The sequence below is a fragment of the Sinocyclocheilus grahami genome, unplaced genomic scaffold (assembly GCF_001515645.1).
Source record: "Sinocyclocheilus grahami isolate Dianchi unplaced genomic scaffold, SAMN03320097.WGS_v1.1 scaffold1259.1, whole genome shotgun sequence".
NCBI lineage: Eukaryota > Metazoa > Chordata > Actinopteri > Cypriniformes > Cyprinidae > Sinocyclocheilus > Sinocyclocheilus grahami.
The window spans coordinates 252,873-274,234 of record NW_015506438.1 but is presented as its reverse complement, the minus strand read 5'-3'; the positions used below and the strand labels follow the sequence as shown (position 1 = coordinate 274,234).

Genomic DNA, 21,362 nt, shown 5'->3' with positions numbered 1-21,362 from the left:
AACTCTGTCTGCATTTGTGATCGGAGAAATGACAAACAACAAGTGCTACTCTACACTGCTCAAAACTCGTGTTTGAATCATCAGTGGCAAATGATAAAAGAAAACATACTTATGTGAGTCAGAACTGCCGGCATTTTAGTCTAACGTTACTCTCCCAGGATCAGTAAACAGTCCTCCATAAAATGTGCCGGCGATCCACAGCACTAAGTTGATGTATTTCCTCAGCGACTGGCACGGATCAGCTCCAGGCATGACGAAGCGGATATCGTCCTCTTTTGGAAGACCAAACAAAGTAGTTTAGAATATCTCTTTGGATTTGAGACTTTAGTCTGGGCAACTTTACAGATCTTCTTTATGCACCAAGAGCTTGTATCACTCCAAAGAGAAAGGAAAAAATGAAATTGCATCATATGACCCCTTTAAAGAAGTCTTGTGTTCACCAAGGTTGCATTTATTTGATAAAAAATGCAGTTATAAACTATAATATTGGGAAATATTATTACAATTTAAAATAACTGTTTTCTATGTGGATATATTGTAAAACAATTTATTCCTGTGGTTACTAATTACATCATTACATAATGTTCAAAAGAACAACATTTATTTGAAATAGAAATCTTTTGTAACATTACGTCTTTACTGTTACTTTTGACCATTTGAATGCATCCTTGATTAAAGGTGGGGTAAGCGATTTTTCAAAAACACTTTAGAAAACCAATTCGGGCCGAATAGCAAAACAAACTTGTAGCCAATCAGCAGTAAGGGGCGTGTCTACTCATGATGTGGAGGAGAGAGAGTTCAGTGCACGGGACGGACATTAGCCGAGCCGAGCGACAGAAAGATAGAGATGGCGGATAAAAAACAAAAGAGGAAAACGTCTGCGGAACAAAAGAAGGCTTAAGGCAAGAAGTAGGACCCGTGTAAATATCGGATCAGCTTTCCAGCGCTGGAGAGAACTCAAGGAGCGGAAGGCCTGCGGTCGGACGCCGAGGTTGCTTTGTTTCTTCTCGATAGGTGAGTAACACCGTGTCTGCGCCGCAACAGCTAAAGTCTGTCTAGTACACTGGACGCGACAAAGCGACCGCTGAAAATCATTTGAAATTTGTGTCAATACGTCATGAATAGAACGCAGCAGCAGTTTTGCTTTGTTTCACAGAACTAATCCGTTGCCTGGGTTGCGTACGTATGTGTGGGGTGGAGCTATCAAAATAGGGGCGAGACACTTTTGGGATAAGGGCGTGTTTGTTTTGGTGATTTCAAATGTCAACATTGGCTACCAGAAATCGCTTACCCCACCTTTAAAGTAGCAGTTTATTTTTTTAAAAACCTTACTGACCCCATACAAACTTTCGAATGTTACATGTGAAATGTATAATTTTATAAGCACAATTAATATGATAAAATGATATATAAGAAATGGCATTTTAAGCTCTTTTAATTTTAGATTTTCTTTTTTCCTTTTAATAATTGCACACCCATCAGACACCAGTGTATAGTACTGATTGTTGAAGTGCTTTGGTAAATGTATCCTCTCTTAAACAGCAGGGGGTGAAGTTGAGCCGTTCAAATGTTTTATTACTCATTCAGTCTTATATCAAGAAAACTACCAGAGCAATTACCATAAACAGATCTTTTTTATAGCTGAAACTGTTAATCTGCTCATTTCGGAAAAGGTGATTTGGGGAAGGTTATATTAATTTGCACAAATCAAATCTTCATATTTTATTGTAATTGATTTAATTGGTGATATCTAATTGGGCATAAAACTGTCACAAACTTAATGGTACAACCTCGGCCTACCACTGAAAAAGATATAGTTTTTAATTAATGCTGCTGCAGATCTTTAGTGAATGTTTCTGAGGAATCATTATGCATGTTTAGAGGATTTCAGCCAGGCGTTTGACAGGTTATATTGCCTGGGATTATTCAAGCATCTCTGAACCGGCTGAATCCACCTCAAGCCTGAAAGTAGTTTGGAAGAATATTTTGCTGGAATGAATTTCTCCCTTGAGAGTTTCATATGACAGTAAGAGCCGCTGTCAGACACATCACACTGCTGAACACGAGGCTCTGGAAGAAACTGTGTTACGGAGCAGCACATCTGTCCTGCACTCCTGTTCATTTTTCAATTTTGTTGTGCTTGTTGTGACACGCTTAGAGATGGTAGAGTGATCGCAAGATAAAGAAACGCCAATCACTGTCCATCTGTCTCGCTTCCATTGTGCTATAAAAACCAGCAGAGATTTCATGCCCATTTAAACTAACAGCTCCCACGCAATCCAAAGCCACAGAAACTTTGCTGCAGATTTTTTTATTTATTACTTTTTGGTTCCAGCAGACATTCAGAAATATGCTCTGGTCAAGCTCAGACACTTTATTAATTCAACTTTTAACTTTAATTACACAATGAACTTGTTGGAAATAAAGAGCCATAGTTAGTCATTGCTCATATGGTTCATTATTCAATGCATTAATGATGAATTTTTCTGCAGGTCACATTCTTACGCCTTCAGGAGGCAACAGCAAGGACATGTGTGCGTCACTGAACCGTTCATTCAACCGATTCTTTCAAACAGTCAGGAAACAAACAAGCGGCTGTCTTTATGAGCGAGTCATTGAATCATTAACTCAACCGATTCATTCGACAACGTTGATTCATTCAAAAACGCAACAAGGAAAAGTTTCGCTGAATGAATCTGTAAATTAAAAAGAAATAAAAAAGCAGTTAAAACATACCAGATTTTAAATAAGGTTATAGAATGTTTAGAAGAGCTTTCCTAACCCCTACTTGAGTCAAAAAGAAAAGTAAAAAAAATAATAATTTATTTTCTTTCTGTTATTTATGTGTATTATTATTATTTAGTTTTTGATAATTATTATTGTATTTTACTCTTATTTTATTTATTTATGTTGTTTAATCTTGATACTTGCTTTCTTTACCTTGTTATTATTCTTAATCCCTCGTAACAGGTTTTTGGTTCTTGATCATTGCTAAAGGCTATCTTTCATTGTAATAAATCGATATGTTTTCAACAACAAAAAAACCCCGCAACAAGTGGCTGCCTTTATGAGTGAGTCACTGAATCTTAAAAAAAATGATTAATTCAGTAATGCCGCTGCCGTATGTGTGTGTGTGTGTGTGTGTGTGTGTGGCTCGGAGTCGCGCATATATTGGACCTATTTTCATTGGCGGAGCAAAAATAGACAAAAATGTGTTTGCCAATGTTATGTCTAAAATGTTTTTCGATATTTAAAAAAAACCCCCACAACTATAAATTATTGATAAAAAAAAACGTTGCCAAAAAAACATGCTTTGTTTTCGATTAAGCAAAAGGAAAATAAATAAATAAACAAACACCTGAAATATTTATTTAAATCATCAAGAATGTCACCGCTGAAGCTTTAAAATACACTCCTTTGTTCATGTAATTCTAACACTGTGGAAGAAAATATGATACACATGTTTAAAAATGGTAAATTAAGTATTTTATTCAATAAGTTATGAATTAGAATGATATTTTTTATACTTTTATATGCTATTAATTAGCTTTACCTGCAGTACAGAGCGCACGCACAATTAAGTCTTGATCGCTGAAAAATTATAGAAAATATTCGCAAGTTTTGTTACCTACAATGATTTTTTTTTGTAAATATGCACCTCATCCAGTCTTCTTTTTGTTTTGTTTTATAAAGTACCTTGTTACGATGTGAGAAACCGCCGCAAATTGAACTGTCCGAATGAATCAAACTGAATCGCGATATTTCAGACCTTTTGACCGATTCGATCAAAGGAGTGATTCATTTGCGAATCTGGCATTTAATTCCTGATTCTAAACAGCTGATCGAAAACACACGGTCAGGGAAAGTGATTCACAGGTCAGTATACGATCATCTCCATTGACAGACAACGATTTATTCTTTGTCTCCGTTCATGTGCAGAGCCGCAAAGACAAGTCACCATGACCTGCGCTTCTGGCGCTGTACATTCATCTCTCCTGTATGCTAAACCACAGCCGAGCACATCTTCAGCAGGACATGCTCTCATTTACACCCGACAGAAACTCGATCTACAGTCCCATTTCATGGCAGCCTCTAGATGGCAGTGGTACATTTCAGGATGACACATCAATACGGTATGTACCGCATACAGACATATGAAACCCACTGAAAACCCCCTCAGATGAAGAATCCCAGCCATGTAGTGAACTGCTTACTGATTCATGGTCTACTGTATAATGCAGTACATAATCCAGAATATGCGATCTGAAATGATAACTGCATTATCGTCACATGGTGTCATTGTGTTGCATGCTTAATTCAAGGAGTGTCGTCCTTCAGTCATCAAAAATTCCATTTTAAATCCAATTCTTCACTTTCGGCTGGAGCAGAATGTGCAGTTGCACATTTCGTCAAAATGAAAAACTAGGGTGCATTTGAATGCATTGCATTGTGTGAAATATAACGTTTGCGCTGTTTATCATCAATGCACACAGCCCCCCATATATTGTAGCAAATGTAGCAATTCATTCAAAAATTCAATGCATACAGAAAAGTTGCATGCTGTTGTGCACAGTGCATAGACTTAAAACTGCAAAATAGGACAAGTAGTATGCTATTCCAAACACACCCATTCTGACTTAGATGCTTCATATATGATGATTACTGCTATTTGTAGACACCGTTTTGTTCTCTTTTATGCATGCTTAAATAAATGCATGCATAGATAATGCATATAAAAATGCATAAATGAATAAAAGATGCACTGTTAGTGTAGCCTATTTTGGCAAGTTAATCCAAGCATTAAGGGAATACAGAAAAGTGTGCAGAGACTTAAAACTGCAAAATAGTTCAAATAGTATGGCAGTATGCTATTCCAAATACATCCATTCTCACTTGCATGCTTCATAAATGATGATTACTGCCATTTGTATACACATTTGGCTCAATTTTTGTTCTCTTTCCTGCATGCTTAAATAAACGCACGAATAATTAAACCGAATGTATGCACTGTTCATCATTAATGCACAGCCTTATATATTTTGGCAAATGCAGCAGTTCATTTAGTATTCAATGCGTACAGAAAAGTAGCATACTGTGCACAGACTTAAAACCGCAAAATAGTACTAATAGCATCGGAGTATGCTATTCCAGACACATGCATGCTTTATAAATGACGATTACTGCTGTTTGTAGACACATTTGGCAAACGTTTTTGTTCTCTTTCTTGCTCAGTGGAAATGTCATTTCTAGACATGCTGTTGAGTTTAAAATCACCAAATGTGGTGTCAGCACCTCTGTGTGGGCTGGTTATAACATGCTGTATGGTTCAAGTGATAGAAGTTGTGAATTTCATAGCTCCCGCAGACACGTTTCCCCCTAAGGAGACGTTCTCTTGAGATCCATGCTGCCTCGGGGTAAGTGGATATTAGGCTCAGACAAAGAGACCGGTGAGGTGACTTTATTGACTGGGTGGAAACAGCCAGGGCTGACCGAGTGATTTGTCTCCAAAAATAGAAGAGACTTAAGTGCAAAAAGCCACCGAAGGATCCATCAGTGGTTATCAGTAAACCTTTTTATCTATACTTACAGATTGTTAACAGCGCTAGATTCGGTTTGAAGGAGTGAGTTCGATGCTGTCACATTTGTTGTTAAATTTGACAAGTGTTTAATTCTCACAGTCTGCCAGGATTTGGGTTGCTAACTGCTCTAATGAACTCCATCTGTGCTGTAGGGAAGGGAAGGGACTGACCAATCGATCAGATTTGGGGCCGTGAGGATGAGGTGAGATTATGTGACCTGCAAACTCAAACAGAGCGTTAATGACAGGTAGTTAGAAAACAACCAGACATCGACTGTGTGTGTTTGTTTGTAAACCCATATGAAAGAAAAACCCCAAATGAGACTTTAAATAAACAAGTAAATGCATGCATGCATAGATAGATAGATAGATTGATAATGCATGTATGTATAATATAATTCAATAGAGAGAGATAATGAATGCATGCATAAATACATGCATAGATAAATAGCTAGCTTAGATTATTAAATGCATGCCATGCATAGATAGATAGATTGATTGATAATGCATGCATGTATGCAAAATATAATGCATGCATATTTAGAGAGAGAGATATTTAAAGGGTTAGTTCACCCAGCTCTCAGATTCCATCAAAAATATCTTAATTTGTGTTCTGAAGATGAACGAAGGTCTTACGGGTTTGGGTGAATAATTAATGACAGCATTTTCATTTTTGGGTGAACTAACCCTTTAATGCATGCATAAATACATGCATAGATAAATAGCTAGCTTAGATTATTAAATGCATGCATAGATGGATGGATAGATAGATAGATAGATAGATAGATAGATAATGCATGCATACATAAGTTAATGCATGCATATATAGAGAGAGAGATAATTAATGCATGCATAGATAGATAAATAGCTATCTTAGATTATTAAATGCATGCATAGATGGATATATTTGGGTATATGCATGTGTGCGCATCTCTTTCAATATATAAAAATATTTAAAACATATTTATTAAGTTGTTAAAAATGTTTATCTGCTTTGCCTCGGCCGTTCCTATAGCTGAAAAGTTTACGGATGTTCTTGGGAAATCTCAGAGTGGAGGATTTACAGTCTTTGAGAAAGTGGTTTGTACAGGATTCTCAGTCAAATATGCTGACAGACGTGAAGTTTATACAGGGCTTCAAACTGTCAAGAAGTTGAGATTACAGAGCTTTCCATGTGTGCGGGATACGTGTCCATCTGGAGCCAGAAGGGGACATTACTTGTCTTGAAGGCTGAATGCATAAGTAGACCGGACCAGATTTCATCATTTCCACTTGAAATGTTGTTCAGTGTTGACATAATTTTACATATTCAGTGCTGGGTAGATTACTTACAAATTGCAGTCTGTTACTGATTACAAATTACATGTTGAAAATTGTTGTCAGTAATGTAATCAAGATTTACTTACTCATTTTAGGTCATGTATTCTGACTACTTTTGGATTACTTTTAGATTACTTTAACTTGTTTATAAATTTTAATGGGGTTATTGTTATTTTAAAAAAGAGAATAAAATATATGACCATTAACCGACATCAGCGAACATGCAATTATGTTGTAAAATTATTGAAATATTAATTTGATAAACTTTAAGTATATATTTTAGGTCAAGAGAGTTTGACTGACAAAAAGTTTGGGAATCCCTGCATCATGGAAAAAGGAATTACGTAGACTCAATAAATTATGAATAATTTACTGTCATTGTGGGAATAATTTGTAATCATGTGTTATCCATAAAAAAGTTACTGTAATTTGATTGAGCATTTTAAAACATAGTATAATTACAAGTACTTAATTTTTGGAATCTGATTACATAATCCAGATTACATGTAATCAGTTACTACCCAGCACTGCACATATCATATTATTAAAGCATTAAAACAAACCAACAAAGCATTCAAAGCCTCTTTGTAAGCTCAGAGTTAAGGATTCCCCCGAGCCCTTAGGATATTGTCCGGTTCTTTTGCATCACCGCCGATGTGATTCATGAACTAACAGCGTTACTTAATTAAGAAGCCCATAATCCACAGCGTCTAAAGCTCTCCGTGTTCAACACGACTCCAGCCTGGAGGGAAACAAGGTGTTGGGAGCTTAAGACGGAGTGTAATCCCAGAGATGGAGGGAATGATGGATCGCAGGATCAGTGTGTGAGTAATCAGTCTGGGCCGCTGGTCTCCGCTCTCCTCCAAACCCCCACACCAATCTCTCAATCACTCCCACTCACACTGGCTTTCCATCTCTCATGCGCCTGTGAATTTACCCACTCGTGTTTGGCTTGTGTTTTCATGCAAAACCTGACAAAACCCTCAGGACATCCAATATGTAGGTGATTTTTTTCTTCTTCAAAAGAACAGTGAAGGTGATTTTTAGCTGAAATCGTGGTCCTTGGTGATTCATAAAATGTAAATCAATGGCGACCATCACTTTGAGAGTCAAAAAAACATATACAGGCAACACAAAATTAACTCATGACGATATATTGAAGTCTTATGAAATGAAACGATCGGTCTGTGCAAGAAACTGAACGTTATTTACAGCATTATTACCTGTAATCCAGAGCCTCAGGCAAACGGTCCAGAGTGACACCTGGTTCACGAATGAATCATTCTTTTGAACCGGTTCTTTTTGGTGAACTATTTGAACCAATTCCCCAAATTGGACTAAAGCATCTGAATCAGTTTATTTCTCGAGCAGCACAGATCTACTAGTTACTCAATCAAAACTCACTTTCAGACTGATGAACCAAAATAGCGGCGTATCTGATCCTGTGACGAATGAATCATTCAGTTCTCCAGTTCCTCCAGCAGTCACTGAACTGAGGAAACAGTTCAACTCGAACCAATAAGCCATTGATATGCGCATGTGTGAACTGAGAACTTGAATGAAGGGGAGAAATTAAAGTTTTTATGATTTATCATGGTTTATGTAAAAAGGTGAGTGGATAAAGACGAGTTTATTCATTTTATATGCTTTAGAGATGTAAAACATCCACACTTCGCATCATTATTGTGTGCTTTAATGATATTATTGCTTATATGTTTCGTCATTGCATGATTATGTAAACAAACTATAAACTGAACCAGTTCATTGAATCGAACTGTCCGAAAGAACCAGTTTGTGGAAAAGAATCAGGTTTCCCCGTTTGCCTGAGGCTCTGGATTACAAGTAATAATGTTGTAAAAAATATTCAGTTTCTTGCACAGACTGATCGTTTCGCTTCATAAGACCTCAATTTGTTGTTAGGAGCCATGGTTTTAATTTTGTGTTCCTTGCTTTTTTCATTCTCAAAAAAGCGCATCTGCTGACTTGCGTTTTATGAGTCAAGCATCGTTTCAGCTAAAAATCTTCTTTGCTGTTCTACTGGAGAAAAAAGTCACCTACATATTGGATGGCCTGAGCATGAAGAAAATAACAGCACATTTTCATGTTTGGGTGAACTATCCCTTTAACCTTAAGTGATTGCAGTTCAAAAACGTAAAGCTGTCTTCTAATTGCAATGTGAGATTCATTAGTGATGTTTACTAAGTCAAGCATCACTATGGCTTAATATGAGTGTAAGTAACAAAGCAGTGTGCAGTTAGCCCTAGCAACCACATTGCAATGCACTAAACCCCATGCAAAGCACATTAGACTCTTAAGAAATGTCCAAGCCTAGTTAGTATTCAGTATCAGTCTCTTTTTTTTTCTTTGGTGGTTTTTGCAGGCATATCAATCTAGTCATTTTGTGCAAAAATGTCACATCTTTGGTATTGAATGTGAGCGCAATGTTTAATTTATGGTTCATTACGGCAGTACCGCCTGCCAATTAATTCATCTCCAATTGCCCTTAGTGTAATGAGGAAGGTTTGATTCTTATGCAGCACGTCTGTCGTCAGGATGGGTTATGGGCACGCGTGTATAGAGACATTTAATTCTGCGAGGCTGCCTTTAAGCAATTAACCGGGTTGGAGGAGAACTAAAGTGTGACATCCTTGCTCTGTGAGTTTTCTGACCCGGCCCAGATGAAGCTCGTCCCGCTGGCACGCAGATGGCCTGTGGATCTGAGCTTTCGCTTCTGATTTTACTCTGGACATCGAGTGACCACCAACACCAAATACTGATGTGTTTAATGTATAAAAAGGAAAGAAAATGTCATGAATATATTATATCTAATATCATTAAAATATGAATAATATAATGTAATGTGTTATATATTATACATAACATGAATAATATATTTTAATGTAATTTTTTTATGAAAAATTATTGAGCTTTTTAAAATATATAATGAATTTTGATGGTTTTATGCATACATTTTGGGCACAAACCATGTTTATTATTGCAAAGAACCCATATTTAATTTAGTAATGTACTTTAAATGCTAAACTTTTATTTTGACGTTATTAAGTAAACAAAAACAAAATCAAACATTGAAAATATATTTAAAATATTTGAAAAAAAAAATGAATATTGTATTATTTATTAGGAATATTTTTTAATGTAATATGATATGAATCGATTATAATGTATTATATATTATAATATACTGTAAATATTATAATATGAATAATATATTTAAATATGAATGTTTAAGATGAAATGTTGGTTTCATGCATATATTGTGGTACAAATCATGCTTATTATTGAAAATGAACTCATATTTAATGTTATAATTTACTTTAAAGAATGATATTTTGGTTTAATGTTCAAAAGATTCATATTAAAAATATTAAATTATGAATATTTATTATTAATATAATAATAATAATATCACAATGTATTATTTAGGTTATACATTATACTTGAATACGAATAATATTGTAGTATTATTTATTTTTTATTTTAATAATATTTTGGTTTAATGTACAAAAGTAAACAAAAGTGTCCTTCAAATCAAACACTGAAAATATATTATGAATATCTGAAAATTATCAATATTTATTTTTGTATTTATTCAATGACTAATAATATATATAAAATTATCATTTCAATAATATATTATATATTGTGATCTATTAAAATGAGTTTTTGTTTACATAATATATGTGTGTGTGTGTGTATATTTATTATGTATGTATAAATACACACACACATACAGTATATATTTTGAAAATATTTCCATGTATATATTTATATTAATATAATTGATATTATATATAAATATTTTAAATGTATAAACATAACATATTTTTCTTAACTATATACATGAATGTGTGTGTATTTATATATATACATAATAAATATACACAATATACACACACACACACATATATTATGTAAAAATTTTTTTATTTTGGATGCGATTAATCGCGATTAATCGTTTGACAGCACTAATTAAAACATAAAAATTAAATAATGAGTTTGTTTTAATATGAAATTATTGAACTTTTTAAATGTACCTTGAATTTCGATGGTTTCATGCATTCAACACATTGTGGCACAAACTATTTTTTTTTTTTAGCATGTTTTCTTGATTGACTATTGATGACTATTTCACCATCCCATCGGCCCATCTGTGGAGGATCAGTGCTGTAGAGGACCGTCCAGGCCTGCCTTCTTACCATATCACCTTCAGATAAGAAGAGAGATCTCAGAACGAGCAGACGAGAGGACACAGCGCAGGCGCAGCGTTTAAACATAGCCACGGAAAATGTGAAGACGGGACAGACGGAAGAGAAATAGGAGCGAGAACAAAGGATAAGTGAAGATGAAGGTACAAAGGGTGACCGGGGAGAGAGAGATGATAAAATAAGACAAGGCAATTCCTTTTTTCTCATGCACCTCTGCAGAAGAGCTCTGAGCGTCTGTAAGGTTCGAGGTAAACATGTCCTCTGTCTGTGATGTATAGGGCTGCGTGTCTGTTGTGTGAGTGTTTACTGTTAACTCTCCACTCCCTCCCTATTACCGGAGCCCGAGTCCTGGCCCCTGACGGCCCCTCGCTCTGTTTACCCCATCTACCTCTGTTTACTGCCACACAGAAGAGACATTTGCCACCGTCACACCAGCTCTCCACCGGGACAGGGCTGAGAATCGGGTCAGGATAACAAACACACAGCGCAAATGACAGCGCAGTTTGAGCGTTTAAACATAGCCACGGAAAATGTGAAGACGGGACAGACGGAAGAGAAATAGGAGCGAGAACAAAGGATAAGTGAAGATGAAGGTACAAAGGGTGACCGGGGAGAGAGAGATGATAAAATAAGACAAGGCAATTCCTTTTTTCTCATGCACCTCTGCAGAAGAGCTCTGAGCGTCTGTAAGGTTCGAGGTAAACATGTCCTCTGTCTGTGATGTATAGGGCTGCGTGTCTGTTGTGTGAGTGTTTACTGTTAACTCTCCACTCCCTCCCTATTACCGGAGCCCGCGTCCTGGCCCCTGACGGCCCCTCGCTCTGTTTACCCCATCTACCTCTGTTTACTGCCACACAGAAGAGACATTTGCCACCGTCACACCAGCTCTCCACCGGGACAGGGCTGAGAATCGGGTCAGGATAACAAACACACAGCGCAGTTTGAGTGAAAAGTGGGATTCAGAAATGAACATGCATGTGAGATTGTGTCAGTGTTTGGTGTGTCATTAGAGCTTCATCAGCTCCACTAATGATCATGTTCTCCGGCTTGATTTGAGATGTTTCATTGAGCTTCAGTGGAAGCATGCAAAATGTGTACAATGACGTGTCACATGATCAATGACACTCATTTGATTGAATTTATTTAATTAAAAACTTTGATTTGTATCTAGAAATGGTGCACTGTTTCTGTTTCATTTTATGACAAAACAGTGTTTTTATTTTTAGGAATGAATGAATGGATAAATAAATAAATAAATAAATAAATGTAGGCCCAGTGCATTAGATAGTTTCATGAATATGATAATAATATGCAATCTTTTTTTTGAGAAAGAAACTGTAGAAATAAATATTCAAAATGAATGGAAAATAAAATAATGGAACTCAATTAGTGATATTTGATTAAAAACTTACATTTTCATCTTAATATTTATTTGTCAGTTTATTGCAAAACTTTTAAGTAAATAAATAAATAATCCCAGATTTTTGTGATGTCCTAATGCATTTTTGTAATGTTTGCATCAATGTGATTATAATCATTAAAAGCATTACTAATCATTTTCATCTTAATATTTCATTTCGGTTTATTGAAAAAGTAAATAAATAAGTAATCCCATTTTTTATGTGCTCCTAGTACATTTTATAATATATGCATCAATATGATTATACTATAATCTTTAAAAACAAAACAAAAAACATGAATAAATTACTACCAATTTTCATCTTAATATATATATATATATACACACCATATTTTTTATGGTTAAACCTTTTTCATTTTACATTTTCACAATCCTAAAACAAGGTTTAATTGAGAAAAATAAAATTAAACAATATTTTTAATGTGGTCTAAGTGCATTTTATATCATTTGCATGAATATGATTATAATATATCACTGTAAAAGACTTTAAAAATGCTACAGTAAAAACCTGTTAACTGGTTAACAGTAAGTCTCCATACTATATACGGTGAATAAATGTAATTACATTTAATGTAATTTTACAGTAAAATACTGTTAGAAATACGGTTTTTGGAAGTGAAAAAGAAAAAGTGCATGACACTTCATATTTGATGTTTTTTTGTTGAAATAACATGTTTTTTCTTATATTTTTCTTATCAGTTGTGTACACTAGGGTTTAATCTTACATCTAATGTTGTTAAATAAATGTTTATTGCATTATTTCAGAATCATGTGTGTCACCGTGATGGGGTTTAGTGTTTGTGTGAATGGCACTGTGCACCTTCTATATATAAGTATTGTCCTCCTCAGCTCCTAGAAAAGTTGTTTGCGATGAGCTTTGGTTCATCATGTGAGTTTTTGGTGGTTATCAGTGCATTACAATGGTTCAAAACAGATATTAGTATTTCAATATGTTGGTTTATTAACATTACATCAGTTAATGAAATGCGGTATTTTATTGTGAATTTAAGTTAAGTCTGTAAAACCTAAAATGTTGCTACCATATTTTTTTACGGTGAAGTTCTGGCAACCACAGCTGCCGGTATTTTACTGTAATTTTTTTTTACAGAGTACATATCTTTGAGAAAAAAACTGTAGAGGATAATTTGCATGATTATCGCCTCTCATTTACTGATATTTGATTAAAATATACATTTTCATCTTAATATTTTTATGGCAAATCTTTTTTGCGTTTGAACATTTACATAATCCTGAAATATTGTTTATTTCCGGGTTCAAATCAATCAATCCAGACTTTTTAAAAGTAGTCTCAGTGCATTTGCTATAATTTGTGTGAATATGATTATAATATACAAAGTATTTTCTGAGAAACAAACTAGAGATTAAGTTGCATAATTTAAAAGTCACACCTGAAAAAGATTGTTCGTCTTGCTATGCAAATTCATAAAACCTTATTCAAGATTAAAGTCATTATTTGTGGACTTGAAGATCAGAAACGACTCACTGAACTGCTTTGCACTGAGATCAAGTTCAGTCCTGCTGATATCAACAGAGACTCCAATAAAAAAAAGATTTTTAATTTAAAAGTTTTAAAGTATTTTATCCACTTAAAACAAAGTTTACACCTGACGAAATGCGTTACTTTGTTCAAACCTGTTTAAAGTGATGCACATGTGCAATTATAATATTTACATGTTGAGATAGCATGACTTGAGTTTTATAAAAACTGAGAGGTTGCTTTTATTTATTGTGTTTTATTCACATTGCAAACTTTCTCTCTGATATTTAAGGAGAAATAAAGACAAACACATTGAGTCAGAAAGTCTATATTTGCTCTCCATTTAACCTCATTGCTGTCTTGGAGAAAAAAATGAAGATAAACACAAAAGTGGTCTATATTTTGGGAGATCTGTGTTCATCTCATGAGCTTTCCTTGAGCTGCAAGCTTTAACAAAGTTTCAGTCTAACGCCAATAAACTTCGGTCTAATACTTTTAGAGGGAGCTCGAGCAAACCTTTGGGCTACTTGAAATTGGAAAAGAAAATTTGTGATTGGCGCCTTCACACACATATGAAACGGGCCGCAGCCAAATATGCCATGCATTATTAATGCAATCTTTTTATCAGTAGTATATGACTCCCCGCCTGGATTGAGCTGATCCATGCATATCCAAGACAATGAACCTAGATGAGCATTAAGGTTGAATCAAACACTTGGAAAAGAGAAAGAACACCTGCTGAGGGAGAAAGAGGCTGTGTTTGAAGTGCCTGTGCTTCATCAAATGGATATAAGCTCGGCAAAGATGAAGATAAACTCGCTTGCATCTCAGGAGCTGGTTTGAAACAACCCTTGTTTTTTCCCGTAAGTGATGTAATCACTTAAAAGTTCACCTGCAATTACTACAAAAGCATCCCCCGTCCAATCAGCACAATCCCAGACAGATTTCCTGCGTGTAATCCCATGCATCCAGTCTTTTCAGCGAGGAAACTCCTGCCGAGCTCCTTCAGCCCAATTAAACCCTCATGCCAGGCCTCCATCAAAGCACTCGAGCGGCTTGTGCAAATGAAGCGCTATCATGGAAACAATCGCATACAGAGCGAGGACCGATTATATTATAGCGGGAGGGAGTTTCTCTTAGGAGTCACTTTCTAAACGCTCCCATTATTTCGCTTTCCGGAGCGTCTGAATGTCGTGACGCTGGAAAATGTGGCACTTCCTGAAGCTGGAAGAATGGAAACAGAGTAAAAAAAGTCTCCCGATGTGGCCAGCTTTGTCGCTACTGGATTAATCTCTGGAGGTTAGAAGATAGAGCAGCTTATTTTAAGGGGATCAATGAAACTTAAAGAATGTCTAATGCCACTTTCGAGTCGGAGGCCTCGAGGCGCCGAATGCAGAGAGTTCAGAGGAGACGCTGCGTCACAAGGACGCTGAGGAAAACAGTGCGGCTAAAAACTTTAAAATGTCAACTTTTGCTGCAACACACTCTGACTTTGAACAATTCAGACCACAAAACCAAAAGCAAAAGTCACATTTTGCATAAAAAAATGTGGGGACAAAGTTATTTTAGTTAACTAAAACCCTAAAAAAAACTTGTAAATTAAAATCAATTTGAACTGAAATTAAAAAATTTTTTTTTACTTGTATTAATTCAGTTAACAGTTACCAGAGCAACATTTTTCATTTTCATTTAGTTTAACTTGACGTACTAAAATAACTAAAACATATGATTAAAAACTATTTAGACTTTTTTTTTAAATCTTAAATTTAAAACTAAAATTAAAATGCAAACAAAATATTTATACAAACTTAATTTACAAAATAGGATCTCACTTATACTATAATAACGCTGCTTAGGGACTATTCAGAAGTTTTACATTATTTCTCTGAAAATGCACCATATTTTCCTACATTTTTTTTCTTCAATTATTCTCAAAAGGGATTCAATATTTTTTACAATTCTGTAATACAGTGCTTCTTATTAAACAATTTTTAAAAATTTAATTATAAATTGTATGTATGCTAAAAGTTTGGTGTCTGGACTGGAATACATTTTATTTTTATTCAGCAAGGATGCATTAAACTGATCAAAAGTGCCAGTAAAGACATTTATAATGTTACAAAAGTTTTCTATTTCAAATAAATGCTGTTCTTTGGAACTTTCTATTCGTCAAAGAATCATTAAAAGAAAATGTATCACAGTTTCCACAAAAATATTGTGCAGCACAACTGTTCTCAACATTGATAATAATCTGAAATATTTCTTAAGCAGCAAATCAGCATATTAGAATGATTTCTGAAGATCATGTGACACTGAAGACTGGAGTAATGATGCTGAAAATCCAGCTGTGCATCACAGAAATAAATTATATTTTAAACTATATTCGCATAGAAAACAGCTATTTTAAATAGTAATAATATTTCACATTTTTACAGCATTATTTTTGATCAAATAAATGCAGCCTTGATGAGCAGAAGAGCCTTTCTTCCCCAAAATAAAAATATTTTACCAACCACAAACTTTTTTAACAGTATTGTATATGTGATATCATTTTAATTGTATTTTTTAACAATAGCAATATTGCAACAATATTGTTTTTCGTAAGAAAGAATAAAAAAAAATATTTTATTGCAATATATGAGAATTGCCGCTGAGAATGCATATAAGAATTAGAATAAGAATAACGAGAATAAATATTTGTGACTTTCTCCTTACGCAAAAATAAATATCAAAATGAGTTTAACTGAGCTAAACTGTTTCTGTTCCTAAATCCTGAATAGCAGGCTGGGCCATATCCTAGTGTTTATCACATGAGACGCCCCTATAAGCATCTCTTTGACATGTAAGCATCTGTTTTGCATGCAAGAGTAGATTCTCCATGCAGAATGAGGCCGTTATCACGCTTGACAATGGAGAAGATGCAGGGCTTAGGATGGTCTGCCCAACCCCACCCCGCTATTAATACCAAAGAGAACAGCAGCATTGTAGTGTAAAAGAGTCCTCGAGTATCTCTGTTTATTCAGTCTGTTTCTGAAGAGAGCTTTCAGCCCAGACACAGAAAGAAAGTCTTTTTTTATATACAAACCAAAAAAAGTGGTACAGAAACTCTGAGGCTCAGAAATTGCTAGTAAATTTCACTAAAAGTTACACAGAAATGGCAAGTAACACATGCGGTTTTAGAAAGACTGAAATAGTATTTTCTTCTCTAATAATCTTTGTATTATTTACAGCTTTGAAAAAGCAAACACCGTGTAGATAATTGGGGTCTTTAGAAGTTTTACTAAAAATGAGCTTGAATTAATAAACGTTTTATACCAGTCATTTTTGCACCTAAAAGTTCATAGTTTATAGCCTCGGTTTACTGGGATGCAATCTAGTTTTCGGCCCCATGATAAATAGCTTAATTGAAGTCAGTAAACAGTCAGTCATCTCAGTTATTGATGCGAGTTTTAATTAGATGAGACAAATTCATTACACTACAGAGTGTTACAGTACATCACCAGGAAACTCAAGAAGGTCAAGATAGTCACGGAGATTGATTGGCTGGACGATTGTTTATATAAGATAAGAGAAAATAGCCGAAAGGTCAACAATCACGGGCTATCTGAACATTATCTGCCTCTCTCTCCTCTGACGAGCACAGCAAACCAAAGCTCCCAGCACAGATGAGGAGAGAACTTGACTTTAAAACAAGCGCATTGTTCAGATGACGTGCATATTTTAAAAGCAAAACACGATGCAGAATATAAAAAGTCACTTCACTTTTAGGCAGTGCGTACTCTTGTATAACAAATTCATACAGAGACACAGAAACAGACAGAATTCGTTTTGGCTCGGCTGCGCACTGACACACACACACAATATATTTTCAATATAAATCCTATGTACATGTTCCTTCACTAAACAGTTGCTTTTAACACAGCTAGTTACACTTCCACTGGAAGCAAAAAGCATTTCAGTGCCACCAATAAATGCTGCCCTTAATGTCAAAGAAAATCTTGTTCGTATTGTCTAATAGAGCATTTACGTAGAAAACCTAGTTAAGAAAACTAACTGCCAGTAGAAATGGTAAAATAAAGGCAACAAACATGACGATTGAAGAAGACAACGTTCTGAGGGAGCTTGAACGGTACCACCGAACTTCCTGAGAGTCGTCTGAAAGAAAATAATAAAAAAAGATAAATGCACTCGAAATAATATACAGGGATGTTATTTGAAGAAGCAGCAGACGGTCTGAATAATCATCTGCCATCAGGTTGAATCAAGCGCTAGTCAGTGATTCACAGCTCTATTAGGGAAGCGTTGGAGGTGAGAACTTCTGTCTATTGTTGTTTCTCTCCAGCTAAACCAGTTGCAGGATGTTAAGAGTGTGTCTGGCATCATGTTATCAACATTCCTCACTGGAATATAATGAGAAATGACAATAAAACCGGCAAAAAGCACTTTCTCACTCGTCATTTTTCAGTCCAAATGTCTAAACGTTCTTAAAGATAACGAGATAAAAAAAAATTTGTATTACAAACATCTAAACATTCTTAAATCTAGATACATTTACTTGAGAAGCAAAATAATTAGAAAAAATAATTTTTTTTTAAGCATAAACTTTGTTTTTTAGGAAACACGACTTAATATATTATGTCATATATATATTTCAAGATTTAAGAATGTTTAGACTGAGTGAGAAGGTCATTTTAGGGGCCTTTTTTAAGGAAAGTTGATAACATGATGCCAGACACACTTAATATCCTTCAAGGTGCTGTAACTGGTTTAGTTGGAGATGAACAACAGCAAACATGCATCTACAAACTCACCACAGTCTTTGCTGAAAACATGCGGGAAGCAGTGCAGAAGTCCATATCCACATCTGCAGTACGAGCATCCTTTCTGAACCCATTCTCCATGTGGAATCCCACCACAATCACTGGCAAAATAAACACACACAGTCATTTTAAAACCTTGTGCAGCCATACGGCTCAATCCTGAAGTCATTTAATTACCTGAGGCGCTCGTCGTATTCGCAGCTGCGGCCGGTGAAGTGCTTCGGACAGGCGCAGAAGCTTCCCAAAATGCACGTTCCACCGTTCTTGCAGCAGGTACGGCTTTGTTTAGCAACTGAAATGAGAAACAGCAGAATAAAGATGTTAAATACAAGGATGCAAACGCAAAACAGCAGCCCCTTTCCTACAAAATTTATGACGTGTAATCTAAACAGCTGCTGCCAACATCTGTTTCCCAACACGACACGAGCCATCCAGACATTGTGCGGGCCGTTACGCCTGACAACACTGGAATTCCCATTAATAAATGGATAGAAAATGCACATGTTTTCTACTTCATACACATTGCTTACTCTGGTTTGTGTTTAAAGTGCCGTGCAATTAAAGTGCAACAGATAATTATAGAATTGTGATGCTTTCCCCTGTATTTTTTGTAATTTTCCAGTGCAAATGTCCAAAGATTCTTAAATCAAGATACATTTACACTGAAAAAAAAAAAATTATACAAATTTTTTTTTAAAGTGGTTGCAAACAATTAATTTTAGCTGCATTTAAATAAAAAATGTGAAAGTTGGTCAACTGCATTTGTTTAGTTTAAATGTAGCTAAAATACATTGATTGCAACCACTTACCATAAAACATTTAGTAAATTCAATTCATTTTTTTTTTCTGTATACTTGAGAAGCATAATGCCATAAAGAGATCTTTATGAGATCAAAATGAGTTTATGGTTAAAACAAGAACAAATATCTGACTGTAGGTTCAGAAAAATCAACTTAATTCAAAATGAAAACCATTTTTCAAAGTTTTAGTACACAATTGACATTCTTAAGGATAATGACATATTAAGTCTTTTTTTTTTTTTTTTTTTAAACATCAAAATTAAGCTAATTTATGCTTAAAGCAAAAAAAAATTGACATATTTGTTATTTTTTTCTTAAAAGCATGAACTCATTTAATGTTGTTCCATTTGCCATGTTTAGATATTTGCATTGGAAAAGAAAAGAAAAATACTGGGGCTAGATATAATTTTTTCCCTTTTGTTTGCAGTGCATGCAATATATACTTCCATGACTTTATGAATTTAAGACTTTCTGCTGCTTCTAAGGCCTTGATTTATTAGTATGCATAAGAAAAAAATAATGTAAAACAAAAATACACAACTAAATTCAAAGAAAAAGCAAGTAACACGTTGAATTATATAGCTTACGTGAAATTTTGACTGAAAAAAATGACTAAAAGTTTTATTTTAAATAATAATAAAATAAAAATATAATAATAGTATTTTAAAATAGTAATTAAAATGTACTCCAATAATATTTATTAAAAAAAAAAAGTTCAGTGTGGTAATGAGGATCTCACCTCCGGTCAGTCCAATGAAAGGTAGCACCGCCTCGGCGTCCCGGTGTTGACGTTGCGGGGTTTGCGTGTTCATTTCGTTGAACTTATTCAAGAATTCCGCCTGTTGTTTTGGCTTTCCAGAGCCTCCAGCTTTCCCACATTCGGCCCCTTCACATCCTGGGAGAAAAACGCGAATCCATGTTATAAAGGAGCCATGAAAACCCAAACGCCTATGGATATAAACAACGTAAAAACCCGACTTTTACCTGATTCAGACGAAACCGCCCGAGAGACCACCACAGCAGACAGAAAGAACCTGTAGGCAAGAACAGCAAATGTGAGATGCATGAGGAGAAAGACAAGCGATTCGATTATTCCAAAACGAATCGTGAATCACTTGCTCACCCGAATAGTTGATTCATAATTCCGCTCGCTAGAAAAACACCCGATCTGCTCCAACAAGCATCAAAACATTCCCAGTGGCACCATCGCAAACCAAATGACCAGAACACCCTCTGCTGGGTCTGTTATTTATCTTTAGGGCTTCAGACTCCCTCATGACGCGCCATTAACACCTGTAAACCCCTCCCATAGTCACCCGCTAATGCAAATCAGCGTCCATTCATATTAGCTCCGACAGTCAAACCGGTTTGAAGCGACTCGATTCTCTTCAGTATCACACAGAAGCGATTAGAGGCTCAGTCTGCGCCCGATCGCCGTCCTTCAAAGCACTTTGATGCTCTGTAATGCGGGATTGTACCAAGCATCTTTGTTTCTCAAGTGAAAAACATTTAGATTATAGACTTTAGTCAGGGTAGCGCCATATTTATTTTGTGATAGAAATGAAAATGAGACTGTGAGGGACAGAAGTGCACTGAGTGGAAAAACAACAACAACTTAAAAGTGGACAAAAACTCCATAAAAAGTTTTGAAAGTTGTAAAAATGATATGATCCGGGACTTTTATACAGTGCGTAGCCAAC

The 21,362-nt window shown here is 35.2% G+C and overlaps 1 protein-coding gene and 1 long non-coding RNA gene across 2 annotated transcripts; one reads left to right on the top strand and one right to left on the bottom strand.

Moving 5' to 3' along the window:
- Positions 1 to 3,800: 3,800 nt before the first annotated feature.
- On the top strand, positions 3,801 to 11,605 carry LOC107568586 (uncharacterized). The gene is made up of 3 exons (XR_001606781.1): positions 3,801 to 3,876; positions 3,940 to 4,133; positions 11,016 to 11,605. It is a non-coding gene; the product is annotated as an uncharacterized lncRNA (long non-coding RNA).
- Positions 11,606 to 17,454: 5,849 nt separating this feature from the next.
- On the bottom strand, positions 17,455 to 21,038 carry LOC107568582 (cryptic protein-like). Its single transcript, XM_016254549.1, has 6 exons — positions 20,786 to 21,038; positions 20,647 to 20,696; positions 20,402 to 20,557; positions 19,040 to 19,154; positions 18,854 to 18,963; positions 17,455 to 18,197 (listed from the first exon to the last, which is right to left on the bottom strand). The coding sequence occupies exons 1-6, from the start codon at positions 20,800 to 20,802 to the stop codon at positions 18,079 to 18,081; spliced, it is 567 nt and encodes a 188-aa protein (XP_016110035.1). The 5' UTR covers positions 20,803 to 21,038; the 3' UTR covers positions 17,455 to 18,078.
- Between the last annotated feature and the right edge of the window lie 324 nt (positions 21,039 to 21,362).

Coding starts and splice junctions, on each gene's coding strand:
- LOC107568582 (XM_016254549.1), bottom strand. Junction 20,558..20,646: donor GGCGGTTTCGTCTGAATCAG/GTAAAAGTCGGG, acceptor TTTTTCTCCCAG/GATGTGAAGGGGCCGAATGT. Junction 18,964..19,039: donor GAATACGACGAGCGCCTCAG/GTAATTAAATGA, acceptor TTATTTTGCCAG/TGATTGTGGTGGGATTCCAC.